Source organism: Teleopsis dalmanni, chromosome 2 (genome assembly GCF_002237135.1).
Source record: "Teleopsis dalmanni isolate 2A chromosome 2, ASM223713v2, whole genome shotgun sequence".
Taxonomy (NCBI): domain Eukaryota; kingdom Metazoa; phylum Arthropoda; class Insecta; order Diptera; family Diopsidae; genus Teleopsis; species Teleopsis dalmanni.
Window position 1 is genome coordinate 222,175,278 of NC_051847.1, and position 12,941 is coordinate 222,188,218.

At 29.0% G+C, this 12,941-nt stretch overlaps 2 protein-coding genes across 3 annotated transcripts; one reads left to right on the top strand and one right to left on the bottom strand.

Annotated features, from left to right (window-relative positions):
* Nucleotides 1-666: 666 nt before the first annotated feature.
* Nucleotides 667-1,558, top strand: LOC119676808 (ras-related protein Rab-1A-like; the record flags this gene model as incomplete). Its single annotated transcript, XM_038088067.1, has 4 exons — nt 667-792; nt 864-911; nt 983-1,210; nt 1,274-1,558. Coding segments are annotated over 4 exons (600 nt in total), but the record flags the coding sequence as incomplete, so codon positions are not given.
* Nucleotides 1,559-2,061: 503 nt separating this feature from the next.
* Nucleotides 2,062-11,745, bottom strand: LOC119679818 (growth hormone secretagogue receptor type 1-like). 2 transcript variants are annotated; one of them, XM_038092379.1, is made up of 4 exons: nt 10,637-11,745; nt 10,405-10,567; nt 9,253-9,433; nt 2,062-3,180 (listed from the first exon to the last, which is right to left on the bottom strand). In XM_038092379.1, exons 1-4 carry the CDS (start codon nt 10,883-10,885, stop codon nt 2,283-2,285), a joined length of 1,491 nt encoding a protein of 496 aa, XP_037948307.1. In that variant the 5' UTR covers nt 10,886-11,745; the 3' UTR covers nt 2,062-2,282. The 2 variants fall into 2 exon arrangements, with proteins under 2 accessions (XP_037948307.1, XP_037948306.1); XM_038092378.1 differs by lacking the exon at nt 2,062-3,180 and adding an exon at nt 6,658-8,120.
* Between the last annotated feature and the right edge of the window lie 1,196 nt (nt 11,746-12,941).

The window sequence follows — 12,941 nt, forward strand, 5'->3', positions numbered from 1 at the left end:
GTTTAGATATACTCGATATAATATTATATGTGTTACGATCTCAGTCATAAAGTTACTTGTCGCTAAAAATAGATTATGTGAAGTAATGGCCCATGCGGTAAGCACATATGATCTGAAGTCATTCAGTCAATTGTCATTTAATTTAATAAAGAAAATATATAATTTATTGCGAAATTAAATAAAAGCTAAATAGATAAGGATTTGAGTCATTTCATACTGTGTGTCTGTTCACAGGACGTATAACTGTTAAACGATTTGTATTACATTCTATTAAGAACCTTTTTAAGTAGGGATTTCAATAAATGTTTGAACAGTTTTTTTCACCTTTGTTATGAGAAATATTGTTTAAAATAGAACGGCATTTCGAATTGTTTTTCATTAATGTGGACAAACATCACAAAATTTTTATATAGAATAAATACGATACCATATGTTATAAAGAGTTATATGTCATTTTTGACTAAATCATTCTTCCGACAGTTGCAAGAAAAGTTCGTAGAACTTGAAACCGATTTTAGATTAACTAACCAATAAATACATTTTCATCACTAAATTTAGAACATTAATATTCCCATAAAAGTTTATTATTTATTATAGTTTATTATTTACTAATTGTGTTTGCGGGTCTTGTAAACTAATATGATTTAACTATGTTTATTTATTTATTACAGTGATTACTTGTTCAAATTGCTATTGATTGGTGATTCTGGTGTTGGGAAATCGTGCCTATTGCTTCGTTTTGCTGACGATACATACACAGAAAGTTACATCAGTACAATTGGTGTAGATTTTGTAAGTTATATATGATTTTTAAATTATTATAAACACTATATAATTTTTACAATGTGTTTTTTTTTTTATAGAAAATAAGAACTATAGAATTGGACGGTAAAACTATTAAGTTACAAATTGTAAGTATTAATATAAAAAATAGTGAAATTTATGTTGAGTTTTGTTTAAAATATGATATAAATAATCTTAGTGGGACACTGCTGGACAGGAAAGATTCCGTACAATTACTTCATCGTATTATCGTGGCGCTCATGGTATCATTGTTGTATATGATTGCACGGATCAGGAATCCTTTAATAATGTTAAACAGTGGCTCGAAGAAATTGAACGATATGCATGCGAAAATGTAAATAAACTATTGGTGGGAAATAAAAGCGATTTAACTACTAAAAAAGTTGTCGATCACATTACAGCTGCGGTAATATTTTATTTTATTATATTAAAATGAAAAAAAATTTTAATTTAAGTATTAACATTTTAGGAGTATGCAAATCAATTAGGCATTCCATTCCTTGAAACTTCAGCTAAGAGTGCTACCAATGTCGAGCAAGCATTCATGACGATGGCAGCTGAAATAAAGAATCGTGTTGGGCCACCTTCTAGTGCTACTGAAAACGCTAGTAAAGTTAAAATTGATCAAGGACGTCCAGTGGAGAATACCAAGTCTGGTTGCTGCTGAATAACTCTGTGAAACATTATTTTATTATGCTAAACATTTAAACAAAAATCTATATAAAATAATAAATAAATAAAAATGATAACGATACGACGGTAATTATTATTAAAATTACGAATTCCAATATGGACACAATTTACAAAAAAAGAAAAATATATAATAATTTTTTTAAGTTGAATCAAAGGAAGTGGAAAATTTAAACTAAAGTTTAAATTGAATGAATTAAAAAACTTAAACTTATATAAAGAGATACTGTATTACCGTGTCATGAGGCGGTTTACTTTATTTTCGATTAACTTTATTGAACATTTTATTTTTATTTCAGAATAATGATTATCTAAGATTCTGTTTATATTGGTTGCGTAATGTACACTAGATTGCAACATTAGTTTAATATATTTAATAAAGTAAAATCAAATACACATACAAGATTTAAATAAAAGGCGTATTTTAATTAAAAAATTTGTATTTTTATGTATTTTGGCGCATTTTTTAATTCGTTCAAAGTGTTAATTTTCTACTGAATAATGTGGTATCTAAATATCGTACGATAAAGAATTTTAGTCACGTTTTATTAATATTAATAAATCCAGTTTATTACATTACCGTTTTTAAGTTATTAGAAACATAAATTAAAAATCTTATAAACATTAAAACAAAATTATTTTATAATTGATCAAAAAACCTAAAAAATATGTTTTGAATAGTTTATTGACTTTGAAGGTACATCAGTCTTTCTAACAAACATTAAACATTAATTTTTGATAACTTATTTTGTTAAATTGTTGTATGTATTTTATGTGCTGGAAATGTGTTATTGAGCGCAGTGTAGGCTCCACTGACGATCATGTAAATTTGCAGATGTAATTGAAGCAGCAGTCATGCCAATAATTGCAGCACCAATGTTTCGTTCATTGGGGAAGGAATTATAAGGCGCAGTTGACACGCTTCCGCTACGCAGTGATGTGCGATCAGTGCCTTGCGACGACGTTGATATAGAGTTAACAAAAAATGCAGTATCTCTACGCATTGAATGCTGAGTAAATTTGTCCCCATATAATAATGTGTTAGGAGCCTCACGATGGCTGGCAGTATATGCTATATTTCTGGTACGTTGTTCGGCAGCTACACCACAACAGGATAAAAGAAGTCGCCGAAATCCAGTACGAAATTTCGAAGACATTAAATTATATAATATTGGATTCAATGCAGAATTCAAATAAAACATAATACGACAAAAGAACAAGATATTGTAATATCCTTCAATGCCAATCGCAGCAATTTCTTCTGCAGAGCTGGCTATAACCCATAAAGTAAATGCACGAAACGGTAGCAGGCATACGAAAAAACTCGAAACCACCGCGATTAACATGAAAATGACTTGTTTACGATGCTTGCGCATACCATTACTCTGCTGATGCTGACTGCTTTGCATCTTAACCTCGGCCCGACTTTGTCGCTCATTCATTGAGGCAGTGATATTTGATGAAGCTGCAGTAGGTCGATGAAATGCGGAATTTCGTCTTAGCAATTTGCATGCAATTGCTACATACAGCAACACAAGTACAGCGAATGGTAACATAAAGAAAATCGTTATACTGGATATAAAGTAAAATGCCGACCAAAATGTATCCGCCGATGTGAAGCATACCGCCGCTTCGGTACCGTCATAGTAGATTTCTTCACGATAAGTAGCTATTAATATGATTGGGCTGCGAAAAAAATGTTTTATGTACTATAAAATGGAATAATATTAACATATCCTATAAAACTAAATAAATAAAAAACTAAAAATAAATAATTTTAATTGATTTAATATTTAATTTCAAAAAAATAGAGAATATATAGCAAAATATATAATTTATATAATAATTATATGCAAATCAAAAAACAAATTAATTTTGAATATAAAAGCAATTAAAAGAAGGAACGAACACTCATGCAAAACACTTCCTCTGTAAATCTAATTATTGCTTCATATTTTAATAATTTCGGTTACGAAATTAATATGTAAAATTTACATATTAATGAACTTATTTCGTTTAAAAATCTATTAATATTTGTATATGTGTTTATTTAGTAAAGCAAAGTATATCGTTTTTATTTTTTACATAACTTTACATATAGAATATTTAAACTAAATAAATTTATAAGGTTTATCTGAAAGCCTTAGGGTCGAAAAACTAACCATTGTGACACTGGAAATAAAGATAGGTGAATGCAGATTAGGTAGTTAGGATGCAGTGGTGGCCTTGTTTCCAAAAAGGTCATTTGAGCTGATATGATGGTCCATTATGGTACCACAGGAATTGCATTGGTACGTACACAGATCTAAATCACTATACAGCCAATGCCGAAAAAGGTATCGAGTCCCCCATTAGATAAAGAAAACCCAACCTGAGAGTTCTATAAACTTGATCAGGTCCCAGTTACATCGGTGATAAAACGGGATCCGAATATTTTTAATCTTCTTCTAGCTAAAGAAGGACACTGACATATAAGATGGAGCACGGTCTCCTCCTCGTCCTCAGAGCCACAACCTCGTCAAAAACTAAAACTAGATAGAAGTTAGAAATAATAACAGCAATAGAACTGCATGGACTAGTGTTTGTGAACAATCCACCAAAAATTTTGTTATATAAGTGGATTTAGTATTACCTAAATCCATTTTCTAGAATTTTCTGTATGTGCTATTTTTTTTTTGCTAGAAATCGCGCATCCGGCTTATTATCGCCCTAACCCCAAAATTATGAGGAAAGGAGGGTCAACTTCTTTCACCTTTTCTATCTACTTATATGCTAGAAGAGTTCCAAATTATACAAGTAAATAACAAATATTTTTTTAGTAAAATCGATTTATTTACTTTAAGATATTCCGCTTCTGACTTAATAAAGCATTTAGCACGGTGTAGAAGTGTATTGAACGAGTGTTTTTCGGATGTCCACAAAACGCTTTCTATTCATTAAAAAATGCATTTTTTTCCAAAATATAAAAGTCACACGATACCAAATCAAATGTATATCAAGGCATGTAATTGCCAATAGATGGCTTTGGTAAAAATTCCTGTTATTTAAAGTCCATATCATATTTATCTTTATCGAAAATGTGTTGTATTATAGACTAAATTAAAACGTCTATCAACATTTTTTGCATAGCTTTCAGTAATTTGTTTTTAATTACTATAGAGCACCTAAGGAATTTGGGTGAAACTCTGCTGATGCGAAAAGAAACAAATTGACATGCTTTCCATGGTGTAAAGTAAATATTTAAAATTAATTTACAGTAAAGAAAATGGTATGGAATATGTGGGGTTCCTGTTAATAAAATGTGGGCAAATCAAAAATGTAAATAAAAATGAAATAAAGTTTAACAGTGGAATATGATAACGTATATTTGTAATAATATTAAATATAATAAGAGAGTAAATAAATATTTAAAAAGATTTATAAAACGATTTATAAAACAATATTATGATTCGTATTCTGTATATAATATATAAGTGCGTATGCGAATAAGGTTGTGTATAAGTCTATAAAATATTTAATTACTGTCTATTTTTTTACAATATGTATAATTTATAAAAACAAAAATAATACATTTGTAATATGATAATATAATTATACATTGCATTACAAGTGCTAATTTATAGTGAACTCTTAAACTTTTAGTTGCTAATATATAATTTGTATGTAAATTGTAAAGTTCAGGCAGTGGTGCTTTTTTGTATTGTTTATTTATTAAGGTTGTTAAAAGAACTATAAATATATCATTGGTTATTGCAAAACATTATACATAAATAATAAACTATAAACATTTTTTTCTGTTATTTAAAAAAAGAAATCATAATTCATTTTAATACTTGTTTGCATTTCTATGGATGCTTTACCTTAAATATTTTTTCACCACTGTACTTAAATTTGGTAAGGATGTGTAGTTGTGAGAAAGCATTTGCAGCAACAACAACAACAACAGTAATAACAATAATAACAAAATCAACAAAAATTATTTAGTTATTTTCTGTTTTAATATCAACAAAATGAATGTACGAGTAGTAGCTACAATAGCAGCATTAACATTAACATCAACAACAGCAACAGCAACAGCAGCAGCAGCAGCAGCAATAAGCAGGCAATAGTAACATCATTGACTTCATTGGTTATACCACACCTAAATCATGTTTATCCATATATTCCAAGGGGTTTGTTTATACGTAGCTCAATTTATAGAATATACAATATACTAGGATAGACAAGAATATATGCTTCATCTATTCTTATTTTATTTTTTGTTGTCATTGTTTATCTTTGGCACATTCATTTGAGTTTAATAGCCCGAAAAATTGATTGTTTTTCTAGTTTCATTCATTTCTTTCCCACATTCTATTCATTGCTAGGAATAAGAGTAATTCTTAAGAAAATTGGCGTGTCGCTGATGGAAATGGCACAGATTAAGTTGGTCCGAGCAAGTTAAAAGCTTTTCCCACAACATTCAAATTCTCGTACAATATGTTCGAGTTCGATTTTAGTTTAAATAGCCCATGTTCAGGCTCATCATTGACTTTTTTGTTGCAAAAATTTTTGTTAAGTCAAGCAAAAGTGTAAACGGGTTAAAAAGTGGCATTTCAAACTGACAACATGCAAAATGGAAAACATATACTTTATCAATATTTGCCTTTTTTATATTTATATATATATATATGTATATATATATATTAGTTTTATGTATTTTGTGTATTAAAACTGTTTTGCTGATGTTTTTATTTAACATAAATTTTTATATCAATTTCTTTTTTTTATTGTAAAAAGTCTATTGTCATATATTATTATAATGCTTTGCATAAATATTACTGAAATATACATATATCACTTCATAAAAACGCATATGTTTATACATGCATTTTTAAGAATGTGTATATATACAAAAATTTTGTATAACTATTTTTAATATGGATATTAACATCATCAGAAGTATCAAAATATGCTTCAACTGAAGCTCTTTTTATAGATTTTATCAATGAAATAAAAATTGACTTTTACTATTAAATAATTCCATTCTATGTATTTAAAGATCTAACTAATAATTTCAAACATTTTACAATTTTTAAATATTTATCGCTTTTTTAAAAATTATTCTGGCTGGCTATTGCTAATAACGAAAGTATTTTAGCTTGATAGTAGCTTCTAGTCAGATGTTTCAAATGAGTGGAATCAATATTTTGTTTATAATTATTCCTTAGATTAATAATACTTTATCAATTTTTATTGTGATATTATGGTAAGCTTATTAATTACCACATATTACCGTTCGTAGACAAAATAACAGAGATCCTAACAACGATTGCATTCTGTTAACATGATGTCACTATAACATTAATTTCGATTAAGCTCTTGTTTGTAACTGCAATTATTTTAACACCGATTGCATTCTGTTAACATGATGTCACTCAAAAACATATTTCTATGTTTTTGATGTCACTTTAACATTAATTTTGATTAAAGTCTTGTTTGTAACTGCAATTATTTTAACACTGATTGCATTCTGTGCATTAACATGATTTCACGAGTAGTTTCAACATCGATTGATGTCTGTTAACATCATTTCAGTCAATTTCTTTATTATAAGTGATAAAGCTTTGAATTTTATTTTGTATGTTGAGGACTTATAAATAACAATCAATCTTTTACTTGCTATCTATTCTGAGAGAATTTCTTCATTTTGATTTTGAAATGATTTCGAATCAAAATTATGTTGTTTTTGACACCGCACTCGATTACTAAGCATATATAAGCGATGTTGTTGCCGCTGCTGTGGTTGTTGTTGTTTTTGCTGTTGTTTCATTTTATTTTTTAGCATTTGCATATTTCTGTTGTCTGTTGTGGATTGCAATATTTCATTTCCATCATTTACATGCAACATTGCCACCATTTCACTGTCACTGCCACAGGGCATTTGCATTTGAATTTGCACTCTCGTCCGTGCAATTTCTTCGCTTGATCTTCGATTTGAACTACGCGATAATAAACTAGACGATGTTGCTGTTGTTGTATTGGATGTTGTTGTATTTGTTGTTGTGCCCATTACTTTACCATTCATTCTGGCACGTGTGCACTTTGGTCGTCCACATGTCAATGTTCTCCAAATAAAATTCCAAGTACTGCAACTTAATTTAAAAAATCCTTTACGAAATTTCGTTGACATCAGATTATATAATATTGGATTGATTGCTGAGTTTAAGTATAACATAATACGGCAAAAATACAATAGTCCATAATATTTTTCAATACCAATTTCGATGAATGTCTGTTCTGAGCTCAATATAATCCACATGGTAAGCATACGAAAAGGCAATAGGCACAGAAAGAATGATAGAACAACAGCGCCGAGCATAAGCACCACCTGTTTGCGTGCCTTCAAACTTAATTCTGGTTTGATGGGACGTATACGTAACATCGGACCATTATTCGAAATTAGATTTTTGGCTATAATACCGTAGAGTATAATTAGTATAATGAGTGGCAGCAAAAAGAAGAATATAATGGTCATCAGAAAGAAGCCAATTGTCAGTTTGGTGATTGCCTGTGTCAAGCAGACCGCCACAGATGATCCATCAATGTATTCAACCGTTTTGTATTCTGCTACATAAAGTATGGGGCTGTAAAAAATAATTTTGGGTTACAGTTTTATGTTGTCTGTGCGTTTAAGCTTTGCATAAGTTTTATCTGTTATGCGGAAAGTTAAGGAAAGTGAAAGAGTTGAAAGAAGAGGAAGAAGAAGAACATAGCTTAAAGATGTAACATGAAATTATATAAGAGAAGGATTAAATAAATGACAGAGGTAAATTATTGAGTGTGGAATGTGAAAATTAAAAGCAGTAATCTTTGCATTTATGCTTCCCAAACTGTTCAAAAGTGGGTATGCAATTCTCTATTCGAATTATTTCCAACTTTGTACGCATTTGTGTTTGTTGGAAGAGTGCAGAGTAAGTAGTGTGCTGAGTAGTAGTACGACTTGTAATTAATATACGAATAAAAAAATAAAATATGACAATAAAGTATAATATTTTTGCGGCGAGGTCAGTGAACACACAGCGTTATGAACGGAATTTGTTGCTTTTATTATTCTATTTTTGCTAACCTAAAAATAAGAAAAGGGTCCTTTCGAGTTCGCCTTCAAAATAAATGTCAATGAACAAAAGAAAAGGGACGTTTGTTTATTAGTTTTGATATAACAAAGATAAAAACATCAATAAAAACGGAATATAATTTTGAATTTTTGGTAATTTAATTTTTTACAATTTTGTATAATTTTTTGAATAAACTAAAATTGCTTTTATTTTTAATTTTAATAATACACAATGCATGCACTTTTAAGAATTTATTTTTATTAATAACACTTTTAACACTTTCCATTCTTTGCATAAAGCATTTTTTTTTGGAAATTATCATACAAATGAGTGAAATAATTGTTTTGGTGTACAATGAAAAGATCTGAATAATTAAATTACATTAAAATCATCAAAATAGCGACAAAATAATAAACACACTTATAAAGGAGGAAGAGTAGCAAATCTAATGAATATTACGATAACATTTGACAGAAAATAGCAAAAACGTGCACTACATATAGATTATAAGGAACAAAAGATAGATATATAGCAGTTCTGAGAGAAAAAAATAAATCTTATATATGGATATTCTTAAAAAAGTATGAGTAAACTCATTCAAAGATAGCCAATAGAATGTGTATATAAATTATGTGCTTCTTCTCTTACATAGAAAACTTACCTAGTAAATAGCGCTGCGATTGCCCATGCTAGGAAGCATATAAATATTGCTCGAGTCTTTGTGCAGACATAGCCGGCTTTGAGTGGTTCACATATGGCATAGTAACGTTCAAAGGATATGGCCAATATGGTTAACACACTTGCATGGGCAACAGTGAGTTCCACAAACGGAACAGCTTTACCTATACGAACAAGTATAAAATATTAAATATTATATTAAATATTTTCTTTTTTGTTTTTTTTTTTTAAATATGTTTTTTCAAAAATAAATTAATATAAATTGTAAAAATATATCATTTAATTTATTTTAACAGGTCACAGTGATGTTTCAAAGAGAGTTTATACTTAGCATTAAAGAGTTGATCGCATGTTTAAAATTAATATTAAAATATTTGAAAATTAAAAATTTTTAATTACAATAAATTTGTTCTACGCAAATGTATTTAAATAGGTTAAACGCTGACTTTTTATGGTTTCTATTTTATTTTTACTGAAATAAGATTAGTATTATAATATACTATATCAATATTATATAAGTACAATATATATTCTCTTACATTTAAGTAAGGACTATGAAGTTATTACAACTATTCGTTAATTTTTTTTTGTTTTTTAATTTATTTTCTTTTATTAAGATCTGTCACTTAAAAATAGACAATGATTAATATTCAAGGTAAGTGACTAAATACTTAACATTTTTGTGGGCTTGAATGGACTGTGCTCAGTAGCACATCCATCTGTTGAAGTCGGTTACAGATTAAATTTCCAGTATTCGTTAATTAAGTAATATTTAAATTATATGGCAGCATTGTTAATTCTATGGAATATTTAAGATTATTCATTCATTATAACTTTACAGATAAGAAGTTTATTTATCATATATTAACTTTATACATATATTCAGTTCTGAGTAATTCGTTTTAAGTTTTAAAAAATTTTTTAAATATATTGATTTATGACATATTCTATAAAAGCAATTGTCTTCAATATTATATAAAACCATTGATTTTTTATATATTCAACATCTTTAATTAGCTCTGAATTAATAAAAAAATAAATAAATTATTGGGATTAGTTGAGTTATTAAATTAATAGAAAAATAAGTTTTTCAATATTTCAAACTAAACAATATTAGTTTAAGCCATATACTTACACATTTCATGGCCTAATACCCAGGTCTCTGGGCGGGTATTGACCTCCACCAGCACCGTGGGTGTACAAACGAGCAACACAAGCAAATCCGCAATACTGAGATTAGTTAGAAATATATTGGTGGAGTTGCGCATATCCTTGGTTTTTACAATAACAATTGGCACCTAATAAATGGAATTCTTAGATATCAAACTGACTTAGCTAAAGCAATGCTGCCTCAAGTTGCTGCTTACCATAATATTGCCAATTACACCCAACACCATAATAATTATGCAGAAGAACATGGCAGTGGTGCGTATGTACACAGGAATTTGTGGAATTTCATCAAATGTTGTGTTAGACACATTAGAAGCCAATGTTTTAGTGGTTGTGGGCGCTGTGGTCGTGGTTGATGCAGTGTTTGCTGTCTCAAGAACTGAACTACCAAAAGTTTCGACAGTGCTTGTGTTTGAGTTTGACATTGTAGAAGAGTTTGGTGGCATCTCAAACGGGTTCGTGATAGTAACATTTTTTGCACCGCATGGTGGTGTTGAAAACTTCGCCAACTGTATTTGTTTATTGGTGATAACATTTTCGTTGACTTGCGTTCCATTAACTGAATAACATGCTACTGAGCTGGCCTCGCAACAAAGTAAAACGGTAAACAATTGAAGTAGAACATGTTTCAGTTTGTATTGGTGCTTAATACTACCGCCATTTGCCAGACATTCTGTGAAGATGCTGGCTTTAGTTAAGTGCTTCGGGTATGCGGAGTACGCACGTATATCAACTATTCCCAGACTTGCAGCCGTAGTTGTATACAGTGTAGTTGAATATCTAAGTTTCAAGTGCTGCGGCGTTTTGAGAATTATACAAGCATTAACAACATTTTTATTAAAAACTTAGAAAGCTGTGATGGCGGCCGGAAACACTTTGCTCGCGTAACATCACCTGCTGTGCACTGATTGTATTTGGAAAGTGTGTTTGGAAATCGGGTAAAGCGAAGAAGATGTTACGAATAATTGTATGTACTTTTTTCACTTTTGGAGTGTGCAGAGGTTGTTGACAGTATACGGCTAGGAATGTAGGCAACATAAATCCTGTTGCGCAAAGCCTGACGACTGATGTCGAGCGGGTTAAGTTGTTTTGTTGTAGGTCATGTATATTCTAATATTAAGTAAAGTATGAGTTAACATTGCGTACTGATTGCTATTCACTCAAGTGATTCAATTCAATTATTTTGTGCTTAATCCAAGTTAAGCATATGTAATCTAGTAGATTGGTGCTTATTGCTTCCGTCAGTTGGCTTGTAGAACAGTGGTGATGGAAATTTCAAATGGAGTACAACTATAGAACGCCAACCAGGTTAAAGTAATAGGAAACCGCAGTAATGCTTGTGGTTTACATTAATTCAAATCATACTAAAATAAATAAAAAAAATTTCAAAATTAATTTAAAAATATTTAAATTATATTTTTATTGTTAATATATTTTGTAGTTACTATTTTTTTATTGCTTTTTTGACGAACTAACAATAAGCAATTTCAGTTATATAATTTATTAAATTAAAAATTAATCATTTCATTAATCATTTTAATAAATTAATTAAAATTAACTTGAAAGAAGATTTTTACTCATATTAGTTAATTTTGTTTTTCTTTAATTGAGTCCTCGTCCTCCTTCGTTAATTTAATACTCGTCATAGAAAAAGAAGAATCTTTGTAATTTCATAAATTCATAATGTGCGCCATATTGTGTGAAATTTCATTGCCTACTTTTCGGCATGTGAGTAATAATTTTGTATGAATGGGTTTGTGTTTAAGTGTGTATGTATGTGTTCGCATTTATGGTAATCTACATTGGAATATGTTTCTGTTAATATTAAAGTTGTGAATTGCTGACATCGTTTGGTTTTTTCTCTTTGTATACAATTTAAGTCGATTTTCAGAATAAACATATACTTTTCAAATAATTATATGAATTTTCTTTTTTCTATTTTTGTAGCGAGTTTTATAAAATTGGTAAAAATAAATCCTATTTTGGTACATTTTATATAAGGAAAATATGTAGGTTACAGAAAATTTTTGATTTTTGTAAGCAATATTTATTATATTTTGAATTAATTTTACTTCATTTAGTTTTAAAATCTTATAAAAAAAAGATACAAAATTTGATATATTCGCTAAACACGTCAAAATCTTTTTTTTTAATAGTCCTTTTAGTGCAATTATACTTTAAATTTACTTTATTTACGTGGTTTAAATTTATTTAGTTTATCTATGATAGTTAAATAGTAAAATATACTATACAGTATCTTATCTATATACAAAACAGATGATATAATCAAGGTTGTAGCAGTTGCAGTTTTGATTGTATAATACTTATTATTGTTTACTATTTAAAATTGAATTAGTAAACAGATTCTAGTATAACAATCGCCAGTTTAAAAGCTGATAGATTACTGCGCTAGCAGTTTTTATTCACATCTGCTATTAGAAAATCTTTCACAATAAGGGATCTGCCATGATTGCACTAGACTACTCCTTTTTGATTCATTTT